Raw genomic sequence first — 26222 nt, 5'->3', positions numbered from 1 at the left:
CGTTCTAAGGGCATGTACAATGCAAAGACGTTTAAATAGACGCTTAATAAAAGAACAATGAAACGTCGATATAAAAGTCCTTCAACGGGTACTGTCTAATTTATATGCTAATCACCATGCTGAAACCGTTTTTTTTCCAATTTCACTAGCGTCGAGCGCCTCCCGAGCGACAAGCGTCTGACCACATGCCCTTCTAGCCAAACTAGGGAGAATTCCATGCCCATTGGAATCTAGATTTGCTTGTGCTCAAACAGCAGAGATAATAAGATCAGGGCAATCACAGAAAGCAAGAGAGAACATGGCAGTATTATCTCCATCTATAACTGCTCGCTGGCAGAGCAAACACACATACGCGCTGGTATTATTTGATATCACCATGAACTGCTCGCTGGTACGATTGATTTAGGCCATCGGGTACGCTAAGCGTAGGCAGGATAGACAAACATCGAGACGGATCAGTCTCGGTGCGCAGAGGCCGCCGTGGCGTCGGGCGGCGGCCGGACGCGGAGACGGGCGAGCTCGGCGTCGAGGCGGCCGGTGAGGATGAGCACGAACATGCGGAGGTCGCAGAGGAAGGACCACACGGGGTAGCCGAACGTGGCGGGGCGGTTGCCCTCCACGAAGAAGTGGCTGTACCACGCCATGCCGTACCCGAGCGCGGGCGCCGCGAGGAGGAGCGCGGCGCGGCCCGTGGCGGCCGCGAGCAGCGCGCAGGCGAGCGACGCCAGCGTGCCGAAGAAGTGCCACCGCCGCGTGCCGGACTTGGAGTGCTGGCTCAGGTAGAAGCCCCAGAACTCGTCCATGCTCCCGAACTCCCTCCTCCGCGCCGCCTCGCCGCCGCTCCTCCCCATCGTGGTTTCTCTCCCCTCTGCTGCTTCGCCGGTTTGTGATGTGTCGGTGAGACGTGCACGTATAACCTACTCGCTGGCAGCTGCCGCTAACACACGGCCTCTTCCTTGATCCCATCGTTGTGGTACAAGTCGCAATCTGGGAGTTAGCAGGCAGCAAGAGAACATGGCGGAGACAGGCGAGCCGTAGCCTCCGCCTGGAGCAATGCCCGTAGAAACTGAGGGTAGATTGTCAGCGACCCGATCACAAGAAAGGCATGGAGGCGACACGGAGCCGGCAGGGCGGTATCTCCAAAGAGGGATGGCGAAGACGAGGGTCAGAAACATCCACAGGATACACAAGGACAGATCAACGATTGGATATACAAGTCAAGATCTAGCATTTCAGAACTGATGCATAGCATGCAGCTATCGACTACGGTGTAACATAGTGTTGAACAAAATCATGGCTTTAAGTAAAATAAAACAACGGTGCATGCTATTTCACTATGGCATAAGCTCCATAATTCACCAGAGACAAAATTTACACAAATTAATAATACTACTTACTGTTTGAATCACACCATACACAAGACCAAAATAATGGTCAGGAAGGGAAAAACCTGATACCTCTACATTTGACTATGGTATAGCACAACTGATGAACAGATGAAGAATGGATAACCTCTGAAGCAAATGTCCACCTTAACGAAAACAATCAATTGAATGAACTCGTGGTATGTGTACAAATTAATCAGCACGTAAATCACGCCCAGTAACAACATTGCAGCATCATACGAACACCGAGATGGTTGGGTATGGCCTCCCACAAGGCAGTGTGCCTGTAAAACGTTAGGAGCTCAAAGAGTTTGCACCAAGACCGCACAGTAGCATTCCCCGCATACCATTCTTTTACTTCGAATAGCCTCCAAAAGTATGGAACAGATGCACAGCTATTATCACTGGCTCACATACAGAACAGGAACCAAACCTGCCATCTTTCCATCCCTTCCAGGCCTCTTTTTCTTCACCTGGGCATAGAAATAATCACCAACTTTAAAATGTTTTCACTCGCAATCAAAGAGTGTGTAAAAGCAGTGGTGCGATGAGAACTTACATAGTACCAACCATCAACCTCATATTCAATCTCCACATCTTCTCCCGTCGTTAAACTCAGCTGAAAAAAGTTTGCATGAATAAGTGTTGTTTTGTTTGTATTGATGACAGGAAAGAGGAGTTTGCTTGGTTATTTTTGGCTTTCACTTTCTTTTGGTCTTTTGGGCAAGGATATTTTGCTATTCAATATTTACAACAGTTCTTTCACCAGTTAAGATATTGAATATACAGTATCACGAAAACACCAACGGATTTTCCTTAGTGAAATAAAGAATTTTTAATCCGAAAAAAAAAACATGTTTTCAGATCAACCAATACTCTGACAAGCGCTGAACTTCAGGAAGTTAAGACAAACAGCCAAAAGAGGAATTGCAGCCCTCATACCTCATCATCACCACCTGCTGTGAAGTCATACAATGCTTTCCCAAACTGAGGATTCCCAGAACTCTTATCTTCATCCTCATGGGATCCGAAACTTCGACCTCCACGCCCAGCGAGGGGTTTTTCAAATGACTCCTTCCTCTGTAGTACCGACGTTGAATATGATGGTGGTTCTTCACGTATCTGAAGCAAAAGCAAATTGAATATCAGCCTATCAGGAACCATCTCTCTTATGTAAAATGGTGATTGTACCAGTACAGTAAGTCTGCAATAGAACATAACAACATCACGGATGAAGCAAAAATACCGTCTGTTGTGAAGCCCCATAGCTTGATGGTTTTGAACTAAACAATGACGGATAGTTCAGGCCACCAAAATGGGATGATATGGAGGTTTCAACAGAACCAGTTGACTCAGGAGAGGACCCACCAGAGGACCTACCATCATCTTCCTGAAACGAATGAAAAACAACACTGCTAGTCTGTACAAATTTTAAAAAAACATCTGAAGTCAAATACCTTAAGCATGTGTTGTAACACTGACCTCTGCCTCGTATGTTTCGAGAATTGTCTTAGCCCACATATCATCATAACCAACTGATGGCCTAGAGTTCATGTATTCCTCATCATCCACATCAGGAGCATCAAATCCAGCACCAGCAAGGAAGTCCTTTACCTATCATTGGATCAAACAATCCCAGTGATTAAAAAATATATATCATTCTCAAATGAAGCACATTCCATGAGGAAATGGGGAACTGGTGCGGAAATGATTAAGCAACTAAGTCATCTTCCTCAGATAACAGAAGGCCTTTTACTTGAGCAGATAGGAAGCAGAAACTTGTAGTACTTGGCAAAAAAACACAGTAAATGATCTCCTCAAAAAACAAAAGCAAATCACAATAATGAAACTTACTTTATCAACAGCAGGTGCATTGTTTACCCAATCATCATCTCCCAAACCTGCTGCCCAGGCCATAGCCAGATCAGGGTCGATGCCAGACTGCACAGTATTGGTCTCTTTATGTACTTCTTTGGACTCATACATAAGATCGGATATTCCGGTAGCAACAGCAGGATCACTTAGACCACCAGATGCACTGATGTTATGACGGTTGCGGTAGATCTCAATGAGTTTGGCACTGTACACACGATTCAACATTACTTAGGGTATTCACACAATACTTCATCCCAGCAAAAAATAAATAAATAAAGGCATACATCCATTTAGACTCAAGTGCTAAACTGACTCTTTTCTGCGTGGGGGTTTGTGTGGGTGGGTGGGTGGGGGTAGGGGGTAGAACAGCAGGTACAGTTCATTGAATACTACGAAAGGTTCTTCCATGCAATGGAATGCTTTATAATATGGTAAACTAGATACATTAAGGTTACGAACTATAATTAGGTAAACAAATACAACCAGCTATCATCAGATATTATTCTTAAGTCTATAAATGGGAAAGTTTTAAATGGAACATGATTGCTAGCTACCATCAAACCATTTGCTTCTGAGGCTATATGATCGATAAGAAAACATCATAACATGTGACTATGTCAGAAATCCTATTATCTCCCAAATGACACCAAAACTGTGAAAATACCAAATTTGCTAAAATAAAATATTACAGGTGAGGGAAAACTACTAAAGCTGGTAGTTTTCTTCAAGAAGAAAAAAATCCAAAGTTATATCAGTGAACCTGTTTTCCTTCCATATAAATCAATATGGGCCAGATCCAGTGGACAGTGGCCCAATACCACGCTTAACTAAATAACATGGACCAAGTGATCCAGAATTCTCATGCTAACATAGTTCTATTGTATGGCTCAAGGCTCCAGAAATCACTGAAGATAGCACACAGTGGTGACAGGTGAACCGAACAGTACCTAGTTTGTATGTATTTTTAGCAATGAAGTAAGATTTCAAGTGAACAACAATTTGCTTTAGAAGACAACTAACCGCCAAAAATTACAACAATACATACCTGGTAGGACCTAAAGGTAAGTATTTGGCCCTTGGAACAAAACAGAATAAAGAAACAAAATCAAGAAGCCTCTCGTGGGTTTCATAAAGTTTCTTAAGTTCCTCATCACTCCATTCTTGTTTGCTATTATCATGCTGGCGAATATCTCTGCAAAATAATAACAATAAAAGATAAAAATCACACTAAGCAGTCACCTCAGGACTATTCTCCAGAAGCATGAGGAATTTTGGGCATACAAACCTGGCAAGATCATCTTGACCTCTATACATTTCATCTAGGACCTTGAGCATTGGGCTTATTAAAGATCCAAGACCAGTACCACTAGCACCTTGATTTTCCCCATTACTTAGCTGCAATTCTGAAAAATTTGATTGCACGCCCCCAAGAGCCAAAGCATGAAGAAACTCATATATCTGCAGTCTATATGGTTCACCAGACCTTACTGCAATGGTTGTTAGGGCTTGGACGGCAGCAATACGGATCTACAAGGTAAACAGTAAGATAAGAAAAACAGAAAGGCATTAAAATAAGAAGGTAAAAAAAAAGTCCTTTCCAAAGATCCCTACCTCCCAGCTTCCACTAAATGCACACCTTTGGAGTCTAGTCAGAGCGCTAGCAAGTGTAGGATTCCGGGAGCTAGCTGCAGCAACCATTTTATCAGCATCTAGCATCATTAGTGCGGTACCAGGAGGCGTTGCAGATTCCCAGGCATATTCAGATGCAGCATAATTTGCGTTTTCTCCTAGAAACCAAACCTGGTAATTATAGGGACAAACATCAGTATGTTATTGTTTCAAGGCCTAAGCTCAGTGAATAAATTAACCAAGTGGAACTTTTGTCCTTACAGCAGCTTGAACCAATCTTTGGAGTGCCATTGCAGATTTTGGATCAGACGCAGACACCATATCAACGGATGTCAGTCCAGACATTGAACCGGGCTGAGGCGGTGGCAGGTCAAGGACTATAGTCACAGCTTCCAAGGCTGTATGTTTCCCATCTGGTCCTGCTCCTACAAGGCATGTCTGGAAAGGCAGAATTTATTTTTTATGTGAAGTGCACACAATCATTGTAGAAAAGAGTGATATACAAACCATTGAAAACACCAACAAATTTGTCAAATCCAAAGTGTAAAATGCTAATGGTCATATGCAGATATGTAAGTACTTGCAGCTTTGCAAATTGGTTGCAAAGGTTGGGCCCCTTTCGTAAAGTAAACCTTGGCGGCTCAATATAACTTTCTCAATATAACTTTCAAAACTACTTTAAAACAAAAGGCCTACCTTCCATAACAGTTGTAGAACATCAGCATCTATCTTTCCAGGAACTTTAGTGGCGAAAATTCTGGCAATCTCAAGCAGAGTCACAGCCATATCAGGGGTTGCCTATCATGTAAGAACAAACCAGAATAAAAGATCACTCATGTAATCAGGTAAAGGGGGACATATTAATACTAATCAAAATGATAACTGGCTAACTGCAAGAGCGTTAACAAACAGCCTTAGACAACAACAGGAAAATAAAACAAAGTTGGAAAAAGTTCAAGCAAAATTTAATGCAAAGAAATAAAAGCACATACTAAAAAAACATGCAATCAAGTATTCAAAATAAAAAGGTTTCAGCATTTTTTAAAAGAATAATGTTAAGTTTAATCATTGAATACGTGGATACTCAATGACACTACAGAACGGCTAATCTGCTTCCAATCTCAGATGTCCTGATTTGAGGCATACAGCTCATAATTAAGCTATCAAAATAGGAGGAAATTAACAACCTACTAAGAAAAAGACAAACAAAATAAGCACTATACATAGTGTTAACAGTTAAAGGGATCCAGTACCTTGAACCTAGCATGTAAGGTTAGTAGAACATCATTCAGGAGAGAGGAAGGCCAGGCTGGGTCAGACAGCTCACATGCAATGATAAATTTTAGTTCTTCAAAAGATTCATGTGGATTTTGCATCCATATCAAAGCTTTGATGACCATCGCTCGAACATATACACACTCGCATGCTACCGTTGTCCGCACAACTTCCATCAGTGATGCTAATAACCCTGCTATTGTGTCCATTATACCATGACCATTGGATAGTGGATTAGCCTTCCGGGTAGCTACAACACAACCAAGGAAATTTTACATGGTTAAAAAGTGAAATTAGCATTAAGCATAAGAGCCTAAGTTGATCACAAACAAAACAAACTCGATGCATTCAGATGCATGCTTAAGAAAAGTTACTGGTCTAATTCTACAAGATAAAGGCATGTCCTATATGTATAGCCAACTCAGTGGGAAATGAATTTAAGGAAACAGTTTGTAAGATTTTAGTTAATAAAGTGCACTTGAATGTGTCAACAAATAATTGAAATCTATAACAACAACATCATACCTTCAGCCGCTGGATTCTCAAGATCAGAATCAAGAGATTCAACATTATCTGGATAACCTTGAAGAGTGGCCCCCTCATCATAAACACCTAAGGCATAAGCAGCTGCTCTACTTTTGCCCATTTCCTGAACAACTCTTGAAGCAGCATGAAGAACAGGACGAGAGAAGCTACGGAAAGAGCTCTCCAATCTGAGAATAAGAAAAATTAAACACTAAGCATCCATGAACCAGCAGCTGTATACAGGAAACATGCGAGATCAATCACTCGTGCAGTCATAAAAAGATACAACAAACCTTCTCATTACAAGTTGGATGAGACGCTGAGGACGTCTTGCCGTCGAAGATTTTTCATTAGATTTAGATAGAACACCCTTTGATGCTACAGAAGGGGCCTCAGGCAATTTGAGAATTTCTCTAGTTAACCGAATCCATCCACCAGCTCTGTCCTCAGTGCTGCAAAACATGATAATTGAATATACTTTCTATCATTTAGTGACTTACGCTTTGAACAATACAACTCCTCCACATCATCGATACCTTTCTGTGTTGTCAGCTTTCCCCAACACACAATGTATGGCCTCAAAACAGACCCTGTCACTAGGATCCAGAAGAAGCTGATAGAGGAGAGAACTGTACTGAGACTTTATGTCAGGCCTCTCTACATAAATCATATATGATCAGAACAACAATTCAATGCATGCACCCTGGAATTCACGAAGCAGATATCAGGATTCAGGGCAGGCACAAAAACAAATTGCACTTACGATCCAATACACGTGCCCTAGATATTGAATGGCACAGCTTTGCAAGGTAAACCCTGGCAAGAACATCATGTAAATGAAGAATGTCCTGAAGAGCTCCTGTTTCAATTTGACACAATGGTATTATACACAAATAAAAACAACAAAGTGGAAAGAAGAAAATTCCAACATAATTGAAGTTGACAAAACTGGAAGAAATCATTTATGCACAATAGCAGGTAATGCCTAGGGCTGTTCACAATTAAGCCGAACCGAAGAAACATCCAAAAACTTGAACCATACCCGTCAGCTCGGTTTGACCCGTATACGGTGTTTGCTACAGTAGGCAGAAATAGTGGATTTCGCTGAATCGGTTGTTTTGGGATTTACCAACTCGAAACGGATCATACCGAGCAAACCGAACTAGCAGCAGCATTCATGACTTGTGCGGCCAATCTCGCGTGTGTGCTGGGCCAAGCACGTGCCATGCTAGCTTGTGTGCTCGGATGAATTGCAAATAGCCCAAGCGGACAATTAGCTCACTTTACAGCGGTCAACAGCTGGTTGGCAAGTCGTGCTTCTTAATGTGACAGCTTAGTTTTCCCCTCTTTCTATCTCTCACTACCAAGTGGGCCCCAACCGTCAGAATCATCTCCCACCTACCGATTTTCCCCTTCTTTACCGCTCGCTGGTGCCCGGTTTGAATCCCGCTGAGCCCACGCCCAAATCAATGCAGTAAACCGTCGATCGAACACACATATGGTAACTGGTAACCACAGTTGAAGAAGGTCATCAATGGCGCATCGATTGAGGATGGGAGACAAGGAAACTGACACCTTAAACTTCCGCCCACCACCAATTTTCCAATCAGTCGATTCAATCCCCTCTTTCCCATCTATAAAACCCCCAATTTTTTTTCCAAAACGGGTTAACCCCGAATTTCATTATACAAAGGCAATGAAATTACAACCTGTTTCTTCCTCCGGACCGAGACATATACAGCAAAACGAACTAAGGATAAAGTTAGAACGCTCACCAATACTAACGCAGCACTGAAGGCTACCTTCTAACAACATATGTCAAAGCGAGCAACAAATAAAAACACCAGCGTTCAAACGACAACGCCAAACATAGGGCCTACTATTAGCGACATAGTTCCAGACCACATAGGTACCCTCACACCCAAAAGCTGTTACAAAAGCATCCCAAAATATTCTTGCTCTCCGCGAACGCCCCCTAGCTGATCTCAACGATTGCATCGGTTGTCTTTGTGGCGCCATTGTCCTGCTTCTTGGAAGGTGAGTGCCGTTTCCTGCAGGGTCTGCGCTCTAGCCTCCAACACAACTTTGTGCTGACCATCATGAAGACTTGCCTAATAACGAAGAAAAGAACATGCACAGCACACAATCTCAGTAGGAGATCGAACATGCTTTTTATTAAAAACCACTATATTCCTCATTCTCCAGATGGCCCAAACAACAACAGCTAAGCCTGTCATATAAAGAGTTTCCCCTCAGGGAGGAAATACTTGATCCAACTAAAATACTGATCAAAGTTTTCTGGGCGGCAGTTAGGTCCAATGACCAAACCAATCAAACTCCAGATATATTTAGTCATTGAGCACCCAAAGAACAAATGGTCGATGCTCTCAGGTTCATAACAGAACATACACTTTGGGTTCCCTTTCCATTTCCTTCTAATAAGATTGTCTTTTGTAAGGATGGCATTTTGATACACCAACCACATGAAGATTTTAATTTTCAAGGGGATTTTTGCTTTCCAGATTATGTTATGATGCAAACCAACCTGGGTTCTGCATAAGTGGTTTGTACATTGACTTCACTTAAAACTTTCCAGCATTTCCCCAATTCCAAATAGGCTTGTCCTCCTCTGGGGACAAAGCACAAGTCATAAGAACATCCTTCATCCTTCTCACTTGGCTCTGAAGCCCTTCATTAAGCCATCTTCTATATGACAAATTTCAATGTTTGCTTGTAGCAGCGGCAACAGACAATTTTTGTTCATTACAGATGTCAAAAAGCCCCCTAAATTTCTCAATGAAAGGGACCTCACCACACCATGCATCTCTCCAAAAATCAGTTTTTTCACCATTCCCAATTTTCATTTTTCTGCCAGCCAAGTAGAAGTTCTTCGCCTTTAGTAAGTTATTCCACATAGGGGAACACTTAAGATTTGGTTTAGTTTGGGAGATGCTTTTATCTGTGATGTACTTTTTCACAATCTATTGCCACATACCATTATTGTTCTCAAGTTTTCACCACCCTTTGCATAGCAGGCTGATATTAAGCTTTCTTAGATTCTGTATTTCGAGTTCCCCTTTTATTTTTGGGCTACACACTTTATTCCATTTCACCATATGATATCTTTTTTTAGCTCTACCTCCTTGTTTTATCCATTTTCTCATGAATAGTTTTAGGAAGGAGATACATAAACATGTGATAAATAGGCACACTGCTTAAGCTAGAGTTAACCAGGGTGATTCTGCCAATAGTTTTAGGAAGGAGATACATAGACATGTGATAAATAGACACACTGCTTAAGCTAGAGTTAACTAGGGTGGTTCTGCCAGCAAGGGGCAGTGAACTGCCCTGCCAACCATCAAGTCTTTTAAGTAATTTTTCATCCAATGGAAGCCAGTGTGATACAAGGAGTCTGCTACTGGTAACTGGGACTCCTAGATATTTTATAGACCATTCACCAGTGGCACAATTGAACATCTCAGTATAAAACTGCTTTTTTTCCTCCTCTAGACCTATCATGAGCATTTCACTTTTTTTGAAAGTTAATTTTGAGGCCAGACATAGCTTCATAATTGTAAAGGAGCAACTTCAAGTTGATTGTCATTTCTTCATTGTCTTTCAGGAGTATTATAGTGTCTGGGAAAGTGAGGCATGATGGTTGGCCTGTGGATTTGTTCCAGGCAAATTGTGGGCTTTGACGCATTTTGGTGATTTCCCTATGTTGGATAATGGCAGTCTTACTTGGACCATGTTAAGGACCGGTTCGTAGAGTGACCACCTATAAAAACAGTATAACTACGAGGCTTATATGGGCACGGCTTGGCCAAGAAATTAGAAGTTCTCCTAGTGGCGTATGAGGCAGATGAAGGTGTAGGTACGGAACCCGGAACTACCAAGCACAAGAGGGAGCTTCTGGAATAGAGGGTGTACTCCCACGGCGGTGAAACCTCAGTGGACGAGTACATACTGGGAGACTCTTTGGAAAGGTCTCGTAGTGATCTCTTGGCGTACACCTCAGAAATGTGTAAAGTACCGACGGGTACTGGCGAAAGAGCTGATCACGACTTGTGGGCAAAGTGTACGACCTCTGCACAGTGAAAACTGATATATTAGCCATGCTCACGGTCATGAGCGGTGTGGACTCCTCACATGATTAGTTCGGTGGTTTGGATCTGGTGGGTCACAGTGGTGGGAACTGTGCTTCGAGTTGGTCGTTGGTTAGAGATGGTTGGAACCTCAGATGTGGAGCAAGGTGGTTGGAACCTTGACTCAAGTTTTAAATAATCTTGCACATAGTAAATATGTTGCTTTTACAACCGTTTTACTACTAAAATAGCATTTATGCAAATAAATCTCTGAGTTAAGCCATCATTGATATTGGCCACATGTCATACTTTCCCATACTTATTGAGTATTATATGTATTCACGCTTGCTATACTCAAATAATGTTGCTTAGTCGGGGAAGAATTTGAGGACTTCGCAAAGGATGGCGCATTCTAGGGTGTATTCTTCGTCAATTGCATGCGAAATTGCCTAGTTGAAGATGAATGATATGCTTAGTTCCGCTACATCGCTGAACCTTTTTTGTTAGAACGAAGGTATGTTTAAGTTAATGATATTGTTCTGTTATTTCATTTATAACGTCACTATATGTATGTAACTTAATCCTGGCATACATATAAGTACATTCAGTTTAGTCTTAAAACCGGGTGACACTTAAGCAGTAAGCTAATCCTTCTAAAAAACAAAGCTAGTAATAGCTCACTTTGTGCGTGCGTGTAGCTCTGTGTAGTTTTAATTCACTTGCAGCTGGTTGAAAGCTGTTCTATAGTTCATTTTTAAGCTACCGACTGTCATCTTTAATTTGTAACCGTGACCAGAAGTTGGCATATAGTTCAACAATTCATGTCAACTTTGTTAAATATGGTATTTACCCATACCGCACCGAAATATTTTGGTATTAACCGATCCTGAACCATATATTTTAGAACACAATATTTACTAAACTGAAATTACCGGGAAAAAACCCCAAATGAACAGCCCTAGTAATGCCTTTTAGGTGGAATGAAAAACAATGAACAGTAGAACTGGTCACAACAATCAGATACTGTCCAAAATTACATGATGATATTCCAGTTATTATTTAGAGCATGTAATACACTGGCTACTGCCAGGAAGATATGTTTCCCCTAAGTTGATAACTTATATTTTTTTGTGGGTGGTCCAATGATTAAATATAGTTAAAAGGACATTTATGAAGGGTAATTAACATATATTTAGTTCCCCACAACACACAAGTCATTTGCCTATCTGTATTTTGTAAACAAAAGAAATTATCTAAGAAATTTTGGTTCTTGTAACTCGATCAATTGAACTAGAATTGTATTGATTGGTTCCTCCTCAAAAAAAAAAAAAAATTGTATTACTTGAAACATATATTAGACACAGGAGCAATTATTCGGTAACCAGAAATCCCTTCTAACTAATTTGTGTTCAAATGATGAAAGAAGATATTAACACAAAAATGATGAAGGAAAAGGAAGCATACCACCGAGTTGCGCGCTTTTGCCTGCATAACATTAAGTCATACATGAGATTGATAAAACACATAAATACTTAAATAGCATGAAACAAGGTTCATTACAAATTAACTAAATATACAATAATCAAGATCAAGATTGGAATTTCTACTATTATAGTTTACTTTAGTAGTATTGCTGGTTTCCAGTGCAAAAAAGATCAGCAATACTCTAAATAATAATGGTCTATGTTATGTCCGCGTGACAAAATAAATGAACACTATGAACAATTGATAGTAGTATGTGAGGAAACTGACCCAATGCCATTGCAACAGGGTATGGATCTCTGGCAGCAATTTCAGATATTATTGACAACGCATGTCTCACCGCAACTGGGTCTGAAAATTCAATCCTGCATTTTTATCAAGCCTTAGCCTGGTGAGAACAACATGACGATTATGTAACAGTATTTTCCTACATGTGTATTAGACAATTATGGCACAAGAAGATCAAGTTTTCAAAGAACAGAAAGACACTGAGTCTGAAGAAGATAACTGAATACAGAAATATAACATAAGGAAGAAATTTAATCAAAATCAGTAATTATAGGAGCTGCATTAATATTGGTTTCTAATATAGAACTATTACGGCAAACAAAGAAAAGACAGCACAAACAATGTTCCCATAGCCAAATATGTTTCTTTTAAGCAAAACATCAACACAATTGGGAATTTGTGCATTAAACATAGGTGCAGAATATAAGGTTGAAAGTAAACTTATAATTAGCTTTCCAAAGACAATAAGACCACACTCACCCTTGGACAGCTCGGTGCAGGAATGCTGGATTACCAGGATCAAGTGGAAGCCTTCTCAGTGCACTTAGAGAAGCATATTGCAAGTTACTGCGTATAATAGACTGCAAAATTAATAGAAATTAGGAAAACGCCACAAGGTTGAGCTCAGAACATAATGAAGAAGCATTGCATTTTTTCAGCTCAAAATAAACTTTAAGTTGGACCATCATCTTTGCTGTACAATGTAGAAAAGCTACTAGGTTAAATGTGGTGTAGCATTAACTGTTTTTCAATGCCCATTGTTAGCAAGGTCGACAATGGGAAAGTCCATCTGCCTTTAAGGGTTAAGTGTACATACTGAATACAAACAGAACTTAGCAGCGCAAAAATAAAATACACACTCTTGTTTCGAAACAGTACCTCCTTGTCACCACCTTGCTTAGTAAAAATACCTTTCTTCCGTTTCTGTTTAGTATCTGCCACCTGAAAGTATCCAGAATATATTATGCAGTGTTTTCCTACACGGTAAACGCTACACAAGCGGTCAACCATCGTTTAGCTAATAGTCGGACTTACACGGCCAATTAATCGGGCTACACAGTGATTAATCGGGCTACACGGCCGTTTAGGTGAACAGCCATCGTGTAGCGTTTACACGCCGTGTACACAGCTGTGTAGCCCGTTTAGGTGAACAATGATATTATTGAGAGAACACTGTAAACTTTCTAGCTACGGAGAAGGGAAACTGAAAAGGAATTTAGAAAAGTTAAAGATTGAGGGACTAATGTGACTGTACAAACCATAACTGACAATATGAACGACCAACCTTTTCCAAAATGCCAAATACGATTTCATTGAGCTTTGCCAACATCTCAGAACTGCTACTGGAGGAGGAGGTAAGGGCCTTCAGAGCCGCAAGTCTCCGCGCATGAACTTCAAAGACCAGCATCCATAATTAAGCACAATGAAGAACCAAGCAACATGATTTAACAGGGAATTATAAGGAAAAGGGTTGAAGGCGTTATTTGACAAATAATTTTCTTGTTTTTGCTGAGCCTTGCATGATGATGCTGTGAAATACTTTTTTTCTCATAAAGATGGTCAGCTGTCCCCATGAAATATTTAGATGTTCCAATAAGTGGCAGAGGTAGGATTGAAACATAAATTTTGTATACTATAGCTCTGAATGTACACTGAGATAGTATCAAGGCATACATTCAACATCGTCACTGGAGGATTCTGCTGAAAGCTGATCAACTATTCTAGGTACAACATCTGCTCGAGTCACTCCTCCGACAGCATCGATGTCTGCAAGAGCATCCCAATTTGGTGTGGGTATGCCACCCGCAGCACTTAAACCCTGGGAACCATTATCTGACAATATACGGGCCAAATAATAGTACACATAGCGCAGAACATTTCTGTCCTCACATTGCTGATGGAGCTGCAAGTACAGAACCAGACTTGACGTAAGAAAAAAAAGATAGCTAAATTAAACAAGATCTCGTTAGTTTAAGGTAACCATGGACTATAATATGTTTGCAATTTCAGTACAAAAAAAAAAGGTAGCTAAATTATACAATATCTCGTTAGGTTAGGTAACCATGGACTATGATAGGTTTGCAATTTCAGTACAAAAGGTATTTTAAGTACCTAATTTTTGTTTGAGACACCAAAAGTGAGCTCAATCTAATCAAGATTCAGTGATCGCACAGTGTGGTGCTATCATACTGAATTTGCTGGGAGTAATATCAGTTCCATCTCTACAAATTACGTGTGCTGCCTAAATGGGACACGAAGCCATATGAGAGCGAAAGTGGGTAGAAGAATGGCACGCTTACGGCTTACCATGAGAAGAGATGGAGCCACCGAAGGATCCACAGAATTGTACACGGCCAGCTTGGGGAATACGCTGTTGACAAGCTGCCTCTGGGAACTTTTCTGCAAAAGTGAGGGCACAAGAGAAGCTAAAGCCAACAGATCGAAGCTCGCATCACAAAATTCGATCCAAGCGAAGCATCAGCAGCACGGACCTGGTCGCACGTCGCGGCAAGCTCGTGGATGCTCCGGGCCAGCTGTGCGTACGAGACGGGCTGCACGAGAAGCATATAGCACAACGTGAGACTACAGAGGTAGCAGAAATGACGCGTCAATAGGAAAGGGAGGGGCGGGGACGAGCCTTCTTCTTCCTGTTGCGCTGGGGCAGGGCCTTGACGGGGTTGAGCGCTTTGGCGGCGGAGATGGTATCGCTCTGGATCTGCATCAGCGTCCCTTTCTTCGACTTGCGATCCGCCGCCGGCGCGGGCGCCGGCGCCGCGGGCTTCGCCAGCAGGGAGCCAACGCCGCCCGACGAGGACTGCTGCGAGGCCGCCCCGGCGGTCGGGGCGGCCGACGGATCTGAGGTGATGAGATCCATCAGCGTCTTGCCGGACGAGTCCTGCCCGGAGGCCATGGCCGCGGGCGAGGGGGGGAGGGGAGGGGAGGGGCGGCCGTGCGAGTGTGAGATCTCCGGCGTGCAAAGAGGACGGGTCGGGTGGCCGGTAGAGTGGTGCAGCGAGGTGAGAGGATGAGTGCATCGCTGGATCCAACCGCCAATTTGCACACCAATTGGTGGCCGCTGCACGGTGTAGGCTGTACCTGGCTTGGCTGGTCCGGGTCCGATCGCGCCGGTTTTGCCAAGGGCACGCCCTGGAATCACAACGAAGTCTGCCAGGTGGGCCATCCTAGGCTCTTGGTCTTACGTACTAGGGGTACCTTTTGAGTTTGGCTGGATTAGGTTTAAGAAGATTTTGGTAAAAATGCTGGCATATAACGTAGATTTTACAATATTTAATTGAATTCCATAAACTAGAGTGTATTATCCTACTTGAGTAAATGCTTGTTTCTAAGTTGTTAATGACTTAACATAGAACAATATGTAAAGAGAAAAAAATATAGCAAACTAAGCTGAGTAAATTAGCGATCGGTAATATCATCTCTTCATGCAGAGAAGGGTGTTGTTAAAATCATGTTTTTTACTTGTTCATGACGGCCTTGTGTTCTCGTACACTTGAAATCGATACGTGAAAAACAGATAAAGAAGATACAAAATTAATGACGGATCACAATTTAACCCGTTCACTAACATTTTTTATTTTTATTTTATTTTTTCTTATTTTTTATCACCTAAGCAGCATTAGAATAGAAAATATATATAATATATGCTCAAGTTTGATGTAAGGGGTGACGGCTATGAACACAAATATGCATTCTGAAAACAGTACAGAAACTTCGGGAGTCGAGAACTCAATTTTCCAAACCGTCTTTGGCCTCGAAAAATTAACCTAAACCAATAAAGTGGGGGAGAAACGGATGTATTTTTTTTATGTCCATAGAGTCAAAAAAAAATTCGAAATCCGAGTTCGTATGCAAAAATTATGCTCGTTTTACCGAATGCACTCCAGGGCAGATATCAAATTACGATCGTTTGCATGAGATATTCAAAAATTTATAAAAATATTAATACCATTTTATAGATAAATTATAACCAGCCACCTATCAAATTTTATATGTAAATATTAATACATATTTTATATGTAAATATTAATTCAAATTTTATATGTAAAATAAAAAAATCAACATCAGTAACGGATCAAGATTACGACCCGTTATCTATAACCTTCATAAGTGACGGGTCACAATTATGATATGCCATTTATAACCTTCGGCAAATAAGATAAAAGTATAAAATATCCGATGTCCATCACAAATACACTATAGTTGAGTTGGTAACACGCGTGCGCTAGGGGAGGTGGCGGGTTCAATTCCCGCTTGACGCAAAGACAAAAAATAGTGCTAAAAAAATAGAAGTGACCCGTGGTCAGTGGTGATAGGCATACGTTGGGATGACTCGGATGATCTTTTTTTTTTGACTTTTTTCTATCTAAAAACGCGAAAAACGTAAATCGGTAATAAGTGACAGGTCATAACTGTGACCCGTCATTTATGACTTATAATAAGTGACATGTTAAATTTTGACCTGTCAGCAATGATTTTATTGATGATAGGTTCTTAATGACTAGTCATCAGTTACGCGTTCAAAGTGACACATCTGTTATCCATAACGATTATGATATATTATTTTTGAGCTCTTTTCACGTAGTGAACATGATTCTATCGAGATTTTATCCATATGCTTCAGCTTGATGCTATCTTAGGATATACAACATGTATCCACGATCCTGATAACCTAACACACGACAACTGCAAATGGCCCCAAAATTTGCCAATTTATCTAAACACCTTCTCATATAGTGCAGTGCGTTTTGATACCATAAGAGCATGAGCAATACTATCTACTTATAGTTAATATTTAAAGAAACAGAGTGTTAAATATCTACATAAAAATTATAATTTTTATTATAAACAAAAACACAAGTATTTAAATATAATTAATTATTTTATCATTATTCATATAAATAGCGGTATTTAAGTAAATACTTTATCCTTCACCTAAACACCTATGTTATTGCAGTTAAGAAAAAATTCCGATTTTTTCTATAAACACGCCATTAAGCCATCATCTAAGCGTCTCATCATGCTCTAAAAGCTCTCTTTCTTTATTACTGGGCCTTCTGTCAAGGTGCCAGCAATCTGATTGGACCCAGATAGAGCCCATCTAAAACGGGCCACGAAAACGCACAAATGAAAGTATGAGAAAGGAAAAAAGAAAAATTGATGGTGCGAGGCGGCACATTGTGTAAATCGAAAGGTAGCGTGGTGCGTGCGCCAAACCGATTCAACCGGATTCGAGAGCGTTTCGCGTCCGGCTCCCTCCAGAACCTTCTCCTGGCGCCATCTCTAACTCACGCACGCGCGGTCCGACGACGGAAGGAAGTGCCCTGGCCGTGCCGTAATCGACGCGAGACGCAGGCGGAGACGAGAGGCTTCGGAGGAGGGTGGGATCTCGCTGCGACAAAAGGTATTGCCTCCGATTTGGTTATGGTTCATTTGGGCGTCTGAAACTCCCGGTTGTGTGATACTGTGCTGTGATGGTGAAGTGAATTTCTATATTTTTCAGTTTTAGTTTGATGTTTTGCTCTAGCTATGTAGTGCACGTCTGATCTGATGCCTTCTCATGCCATTTACGTGGCTACATCTCGTTTCCTCATAATCTAATAGTTTAGAGAAATAGGAATGAAGGTTCAAAAAAAATTACTCATGTTTTGCCATGTTACAATTGGGATACAGTTACAAGTGAAAATTATTTGGCCTGTCTCATTCGAAAACAATAGGATTCAGGGTTGGACGTTGATTGATCTAGTTTTGTTGTTTGTTTGACTTCTTAGATGCCCTATATTTATATGAGAATTGATGAAACTAAACTAAGGATCACCTGTTGTGGCAGTCCTTCCGTAAAACTTATTTTGGTGTGTGTTTTCGTTGTTAATATGTGATATGCACCTCAATTTCTGAGAATTGGTGATGTTTGAGGCACCGCACTGATTTTGAAGGACTGATTTTTTTTAGTAAAAGGGAAACGAAATTAAACTCTATTAGGCCACAACCACATCACCCGTATGGTAGTTTTCCTAATAATCTATTCGTTCGATATATTGGGAGGCAAATTATTCTGAAAAAGTGGAAACAAACTTTGATGGAAAACGATACAAGAATCTGTCGCTGTTATGGTTTCACTACCTTTAATACATATTGAGGGTGCACTTCCAGAGATATTTGAGTCAAATGGAAGAGAGGTGGTTAGGTGGGAGAAAGGGATTAAAATGGAGCAAACTACGTCCTTAAAAAGAGGAAAGGTGGAAAAAGTGATTACTATTTAAATTTAAGAATCCGTGTCCATGAGTCCACTTATGATATACCATTAGGTTGCAACATAAGTTATGTGTTGAGAAATATCTGGGCACTTTTTGTGAGTTGTTTCCTTTGTGTATGACACGTGACACAGTCACAACTTGCTTCAAAGTTTTGTTCACTATAGGTTTTTAGTTTGTTTTAGTTATGTTGTCACAAAGTCATCTGTCTGTGTCCTGTATATCAATCCCCCTTGTGACTGCTGACATATTTATTGCTTTTATCTTTCAGATGTCGTACTCAAGAGGATCAAGGTATGATTCTCCTTCACCTTACAGGCGAAGCAGCCACTCGAGGTATAGGAGTCGTTCTAGGTATGCCCTTTATCATTGAACTAGTTAATGTCCTTCTGTATTTGTCCTATGCCTAGAGTTTGGAAATTTCTAGCTGTTGTAACTCTGCGGGGTATTTGCTATTCATTTAATTTTAGGAGCGTGGAGTCAAGTGATGCTGAAAACCCTGGGAACAACCTGTATGTGGCTGGTTTATCAGCTTGCGTTACGGATTGAGATCTGGCGAAGCACTTTTCTTCTGAGGGGGAGGTAACCTTTATAGAATATATCTGCAAAGTGAAAGTTTGCATTTCTGAGAAGACCCCATGTAGCTGTTTGCAACTATATCTTTGTCTTATGGGCTGCACTATAGGAGATTGATGTGAGCATCGTGCTTGATCCTTGGACAAGGGAATCACGGGGATTTGGTTTTGTTACTATGGCTAGTGTTAAGGAGGCAGATCGCTGTGTCAAATATCTGGACCGTTCCGTGTTGGAGGGGCGTGTCATAACTGTTGAGAAGGTATGATCACAAGGTTGCTAAATGCTAATGCGTGGGCTTTCTCAACTTTCATATTTTTCATATTTTAATTCTCTGCAGGATGGAATTTATATGTTCTTTAATCTTCTGAGCTGAATATTTGAGTGTTGTTCTGTTCGTTTGAAGATTTTGCTGACAGCAACATGGTAGATGTTGGTAGCTGCTCTGCATCAAACTCATTCAACCTAACAACCAAACCATGCCACCTCAACCAAAGGGTTGTATGACCTGCATCGTATATTTTCTTCTATTAAATGTGTTCTTTGTAATTTTATCACTCTTGCTTTTGATATCAAAGACACTTCCTTATTTGTCCCCCTTTTGTATATGCAAAGAGAAGACGAGGTCGAACCCCAACACCTGGGAGGTATCTTGGCACAAAATCATCACGTGGTAAGTTGTTGTGGCCTGTCATCTTTGGATGTCTGCTCTTTTTTTTCTGGACAATAAGTATTGTAATTTATCTTGATATAACCTGTTATTGATCACTTGATTACATGGTGACTCCAGTACGGAGGTATTGATCACTTGATTACATGGTGACTCCAGTACGGAGGTATTCCCCAAGCTACTCACCTATTCGGAGGGATTGTTACAGTTCACGCTACTCACCTGATCGTGAATGGTCCTATTCTCCTTATGGTAGAGATAGATCATACTCCCCATATGACAGGCTAAGATCATATTCCCCTTATGGTAGAAGGCGATTGAGCTCCGCCTATGACAGGCGCAGGTCATACTCACCCTATGATCAGTGTGGGCCATACTCGCCTTACTATGGTAGTCGGTACTGCTCAAGATCTCCATACCGCTACAGAAGATGGAGGTCACATTCCTACAACTGATCTGTTTCACCATACTATAGCAGGCGCCGTTATCAATCCATCTCAAGGTTGCCAAGTGCTTCCCCAAGGGCCAGCAAACGGAGGAGCTATTCTCACAGCATATCACCGCAGAGTTATTCTCACAGCCGTTCCCCAGTGTCAGAAAGATCAACGAGCTCCTCTCCCAGGAAAGAATACAGCAAGAGGGAACCATCGCACAGCAGGTCTTCAGGCAGAGGCGTTAAAGGGAAAGCTACTCGCACAGCCGCAGTTCGTACTCGAGGTCTGTCTCTAGGGAGCGTTGAGCTATGTAATATTTGAAAATAAGATATGACCTGTATTCATGGGAGTTGACAGTTGAGTATGCCACTATTCTAAACATGAGAGCTGTGTGGGATGTGCGCTATTTTACTGGCTTTATGTTGATCCTGCTATGTTTCTAGTATTTTGATATCCAGTACTGGTAATTGAGTACCATTTTGTTTGTTTTTAACCCTTGGTAATCTACCATATCAAAAGAAAGACATCTTAGTAATGTACTGTGGTTACTGAATCTGGCGAAATTGTGCCCATGCTCTTCTTCTACGGACCGACGAGGTTTTTCAGTGCTGACGCCCGTTCCAGAGCATACACCAAACGAAGCCTCGCGCGCGCCCTAAAATGCTTCGTGTCAAGGAATATGCTGATGATGTTTCACCAAATGCACAAAATACCCGGTTAACAGAACCGTAGATCATAGACTCATAGGGCCCCTCCACACTGTAGTAATTGATGTAGGTTGTCTGTGCTGTATTCCGAGACCCACATTACATGATGAAAGGGGGTTGATCCAAAATGCTTTCGATTCGATGTGTTCTTTTTCATGGTTTACATCATAACTGATAAAAATATGATTCAAACCGAACCTCACCGGAATTTGCTGGTCAGATTTGCTACCCAAAAATTGGCCAAGTTTTCAAAAAGAGAACAAAAAAACAACTACGAAGGAAGTCGAGAGGTAACTTTTATCAGAATTTTGACAACCAACCAGATGAGTGCAAATTTAGTCAAAATTAGTAAGACAAACTTCGGCTTCTCTGTGATTCAAACAAAGCAGATCCTCGTAAAAGGAGAGCTGTAAGGGGCTTCCAACCTCCAACTACCCTTCTAACTGGGCGCAAAAGAAGAGTTGGCTCTTTATCATGTACCGAAACATGTAACTACGCGCATGCATGATTCCAGGAACGAAGAATCCCATATCAGGTGTGGAGCAACATGGTTCCGTATCACCGTATGACTCACCATACAGACCAAATAAGGAGAAAAGTAAACGAGACACACAAAAAACCAGGTTTTGTGGATGATAGATACATTGTTCACCGAACCACAGCAAGTCATTGTAAAGCAACTAATTGACAAATTTGTTCATAGAGCAATACAATGTCATACGGCTGAAGAATAAAAAAAAAACATGACAAGATACATTAAACAGGCCACATTATTACAAAATTGTGTTCAAACCTAGTCAAAATGGTAGAGTTTACATATATCCATGTTGCCGGCCAGTTGAGCTAAGCTTATGCAGAAGTGATGCCTTCAAATGAGCATGACAGTTCTTAGTCCCAATAGCACTCTGCTCCTCTAAGTTAGCAGCTACCCTGCTTTAAGCTACCTTTGGGCCTCTGGGGATTCTGTGCAGTGCAAAGTCCACATTGCTAAGCAGAACAGGCACCGTTAACTTTGCAGAAGTTGGGTGCAATGGAAATGTTCTATATAAACCATGAGCTTCATACGGTCTGGCATGAAACAAGTATGTACACTCAAACTGCTGGATACAGTGGAATTACGGACGGAGGGCAATCTGATCTCCTTCCAGCAAGGGAGTAGTATGCCAGAATCTGTGCCTTACCCTCTGCGCAAGGATCATTCTGGTCTGGAGCAATAAGTTCAATGTTCCAGAAAGGGCGTCCCATTGCCATAAGATCGGTGCCAGTTGGAGATGCCTTATATCCCTGCACCCATAGGTATCTCAGTGACTTGAGCTGTAATGCAGCAATGGCCAATGCACGTTCAGTAAAGAAACAACCTCTTAGCTCCAGTTTTTGCAAGCTTGGGCAGCCTATTGACAACTGCAACAGTCCATGATCAGACTGACCAACATTACCGAGCAACATGTAACGGATATTCTTACTAAATTCACCAACGTAGCCAAGGCCAACGTCGGATAGAGCCCCAGGTCTTACATAAAATGCGAACCTCCGGAGTTTGGTGCAACCTCTCAGCAAAGCACGAACCCCATTGTCAAGTGGCAATTCGGTAATATGCGCTTCTCTATCAAGCAATACAAGGCGGAAATCATTAAGATTTCTGTTGAACGTACCAATGGCCTCTAGAGCTGCATTTGTAATGTCAGAGACATGCACTGCCCAGTATGTCAACTCAGGGCAGCCTTGGGCTATAGCCATCAACCCCACTTGTGAAACCCTACCTTGTTCATCCTCAAGACCTCCTTGATCATCATCCCCTCTCTCTACTCTCAGCCTCCGTAATTTCTTGCATGTCTGTGCAATAACTTCTAATCCTCGATCCCCTATCACATCCCTCACCTGTTTTCCACACAAAAGAAAAAAGAAGAGCAATACAACATGTTAGAAATAGCATATTGATTTTGCAACATCCAAACAGGAAATATAAAGGCGTGTACAGCAATCTGCCAAAATACCTCTAAAGTTTCTAGATTGGGGCAGCGCTGAACTATCTGACAGTGATCCTCTGTGCTCAGGAATGTAAACTGAAGGTCTAACTTCTTCAAAGCAGCAGCGTATGGAAATAGTATCTGCATCTCGTTTGGTCCCATGTAGAGCAAACACAAGCGGTGCAGCGAAGGGGGGAAATAGTAGCTTTCATAATTTCTCCTCTCCGCAGCATGATCCTCATCATCGAAGGAACCACCAGCGAAGTCTTGTAGTGTTTGTGCCGTACGGAACAAAGTGATCAAGTCAGGCATGAGACATTCACTAATCTTCAGAGTTTCCAGCCTTTGGCAACTTCGTACAAGGAGGGTAAGATACTCTGGGGATGCACTGAGATCTGTCAAAAAGAAATTCAGTGTCTCAAGAACAGAATTGTTTGCGGCAAGCTCGCGAATCCATTCATCATTTTCTTTCTCAGCGATTGTACTTTCTTCCAGGAACAGTGTTTCCAGTTTCCTGCATACGATAGTAGACATGGTTGGTTAACCAAACGTGGAACCCAAATCTAGAAACATATGCTCTCCTACTAAAATCTACGGCACTCTTTCAATAGCCTATTTCTACCAGAGGTAATCCTCACCGAGCAAAGCCAGAACAAATGGAAGTTAAAGCTCACCATAGTTTCTAATTCCTGCTGCAAAGCTAGAATTCTCCAAGTGCGAATCCATAGCGAGATATTTCGCATCATTAAAAAGCAACATGTTAAACGCACATTACCTAACTAGACAAGGGAAACCGTAAATTATTTCTTAAGAGAAGAACGGCAAATTGTAAATGAACTAGTCAGTTAGTAAATTAATAATTACAGAGGGATGAGGGGGATTTACTTGCAGCAGCGGGCGACGAGCACTAGGGGGATCTACGGCACTCTTGCAATAGCCTATTTCTACCAGAGGTAATCCTCACCGAGCAAAGCCAGAACAAATGGAAGTTAAAGCTCACCATAGTTTCTAATTCCTGCTGCAAAGCTAGAATTCTCCAAGTGTGAATCCATAGCGAGATATTTCGCATCATTAAAAAGCAACGTGTTAAACGCACATTACCTAACTAGACAAGGGAAACCGTAAATTATTTCTTAAGAGAAGAACGGGAAATTGTAAATGAACTAGTCAGTTAGTAAATTAATAATTACAGAGGGATGAGGGGGATTTACTTGCAGCAGCGGCGACGAGCGCTAGGGGGATCTACGGCACTCTTGCAATAGCCTATTTCTACCAGAGGTAATCCTCACCGAGCAAAGCCAGAACAAATGGAAGTTAAAGCTCACCATAGTTTCTAATTCCTGCTGCAAAGCTAGAATTCTCCAAGTGTGAATCCATAGCGAGATATTTCGCATCATTAAAAAGCAACGTGTTAAACGCACATTACCTAACTAGACAAGGGAAACCGTAAATTATTTCTTAAGAGAAGAACGGGAAATTGTAAATGAACTAGTCAGTTAGTAAATTAATAATTACATAGGGATGATGGGGATTTACTTGCAGCAGCGGGCGACGAGCGCTAGGGAGGATGTAGAGAAGCCGGAGCAGCGGTCGAGCTTGAGCGCGACGAGCATGCGTGCCTTGGCGCGGACGAGGACGTCGATGTCGTCGTCGGACACGATCATCCTGCGCAGGTGGAGCGCCTTGAGGGAGTGGAAGGAGGCCGAGAGCTGCCGGATCCACGGCGAGGCCGACCCACCCCAGTCGTCGGAGATGAGGTTGAACATGGCCGCGCGGGGCTTGGCCTTGAGCTTGAGCGACTCGAGGCACGGGAAGCGCCGGAAGAGCCGCTCAGGCGTGGTGGAGTATGCCATGGCGACCGTGACGTGCTTGCGGCTGAGCGCGTCGACGCGGCACCAGTGGCGGCACACCAGCGAGATGGCGTCGCGGTCCCAGGGGTCCTCCACGTACCCCATCACCAGCCCCAGCGCCGTGTCCGGGATCCCAAAGCTCAGCGCCCGCCCCAGCCGCCGCTCCCCGTCCTCGCCCTCGCCGCCCATCGCGCCGGCCGAGCTGCGCCGCGCCGCGACCGCCCACCGATCTGCGGCGATCCGATCTGCTCCCCCCTCGCCCTCGCTGCGGATTTGCACGGGGTGGAGTGGGCGAGGAAGGGAAAGGAGGGACGGGGCGAAGACGTGGAGTGGAGCCTTTTTCTCCGGTGTTGTGCGGCTGGGCGAGTGGAGCGGACACCCCGGTCACTGCGCCGGCGGCTATCCACCAATGGGGGCGACGCGATGCGGCCGCCTTGGCTGACGCGTGGGGGCGGGCGGCAGATTTTTCTTCCCTTACCTTTCCTGCTCACTGCTACCTAGGGAATCCGTTCTCCTTGCCGTAACAGTTGGCCTATTTCGGCTCTGTTAAGGGCTACCGATGTTTCCTCATCTCTGGACCAGCATTGCCCATTTGCCCCGCTAGAAATAGATGGTCATGGCTTGCGCTTGTGCCCTGGTGAGTTTTGGACCTTAGAAGCCTGAAAAAACTCTCGAAACATCGCGTAGAGGATGATTTGGATCAATGGCAACTCCTCTTGTTTCTCCAAATATCTTTTGTGTGCAGTTCTTTTATTTTTTTCTTTTTCTTGTAGACCTAAATAGACCGTGGTTTCTGATAATAGAAATCGGAGAAGTAACCCCTGCCTTGTCTAAAAAATGTTCATTTGAACGCGGGAATTTGACGGGATTTATGTAAGAATTATGATACTTTTTTACTCTTATCAATTTTCTGTGAAATTCTACACTTTAAATGAGGTCTAGATGTTGTAGGATTTGTTTAATTGTTCGCATCAGATTTGACCTTGCTCGTGAGATCAGCAACATAATTATTGGGTCCTTACATGAGCGTATGGCCCTTACCCGGGATATTACCCATTTGTTATAGGTTTGGCTGGCACGAAAAGTTGCACCAAAAGTCTCAGTTGATGGGTTTGTTATTTCGGTTTGCAACCAAACAACTTCCTATGTGGGCTCCCATCTTGTAGTCAACCAAATAATAGCAGGTTATATCATCACAAATTGTGTCA

The 26222-nt window shown here is 42.2% G+C and overlaps 3 protein-coding genes and 1 pseudogene across 4 annotated transcripts; 1 reads left to right on the top strand and 3 right to left on the bottom strand.

Moving 5' to 3' along the window:
* Window positions 1–320: 320 nt before the first annotated feature.
* On the bottom strand, window positions 321–1074 carry LOC133912129 (uncharacterized). Its single transcript, XM_062354719.1, has one exon. The coding sequence runs from the start codon at window positions 849–851 to the stop codon at window positions 456–458; it is 396 nt and encodes a 131-aa protein (XP_062210703.1). The 5' UTR covers window positions 852–1074; the 3' UTR covers window positions 321–455.
* Window positions 1075–1281: 207 nt separating this feature from the next.
* LOC133912127 (uncharacterized) lies at window positions 1282–15619 on the bottom strand. Its single transcript, XM_062354716.1, has 25 exons — window positions 15183–15619; window positions 15037–15096; window positions 14852–14944; window positions 14219–14447; window positions 13830–13936; window positions 13424–13486; window positions 13025–13125; window positions 12527–12621; window positions 12239–12259; window positions 7453–7548; window positions 7226–7346; window positions 6983–7141; window positions 6690–6877; window positions 6143–6414; window positions 5586–5687; window positions 5151–5327; window positions 4872–5060; window positions 4546–4787; window positions 4306–4452; window positions 3240–3465; window positions 2868–2999; window positions 2632–2775; window positions 2328–2507; window positions 1945–2004; window positions 1282–1858 (listed from the first exon to the last, which is right to left on the bottom strand). The coding sequence occupies exons 1-25, from the start codon at window positions 15453–15455 to the stop codon at window positions 1787–1789; spliced, it is 3549 nt and encodes a 1182-aa protein (XP_062210700.1). The 5' UTR covers window positions 15456–15619; the 3' UTR covers window positions 1282–1786.
* Window positions 15620–17761: 2142 nt separating this feature from the next.
* LOC133912126 (serine/arginine-rich splicing factor SR45a-like) lies at window positions 17762–20943 on the top strand (annotated as a pseudogene).
* Window positions 20944–21863: 920 nt separating this feature from the next.
* On the bottom strand, window positions 21864–25475 carry LOC133912124 (coronatine-insensitive protein homolog 2). Of its 2 annotated transcripts, XM_062354715.1 has the most exons (4): window positions 24701–25475; window positions 23192–23678; window positions 22556–23075; window positions 22342–22481 (listed from the first exon to the last, which is right to left on the bottom strand). In XM_062354715.1, the coding sequence occupies exons 1-4, from the start codon at window positions 25201–25203 to the stop codon at window positions 22474–22476; spliced, it is 1518 nt and encodes a 505-aa protein (XP_062210699.1). In that variant the 5' UTR covers window positions 25204–25475; the 3' UTR covers window positions 22342–22473. The 2 variants fall into 2 exon arrangements, with proteins under 2 accessions (XP_062210698.1, XP_062210699.1); XM_062354714.1 differs by having other exon boundaries at window positions 21864–23075; window positions 24701–25465.
* Between the last annotated feature and the right edge of the window lie 747 nt (window positions 25476–26222).

The sequence above is a fragment of the Phragmites australis genome, chromosome 3 (assembly GCF_958298935.1).
Source record: "Phragmites australis chromosome 3, lpPhrAust1.1, whole genome shotgun sequence".
In the NCBI taxonomy this organism is placed as follows: Eukaryota; Viridiplantae; Streptophyta; class Magnoliopsida; order Poales; family Poaceae; genus Phragmites; species Phragmites australis.
Note: the sequence above shows the minus strand (reverse complement) of the source record. Positions and strands in the feature narration are given on the sequence as shown.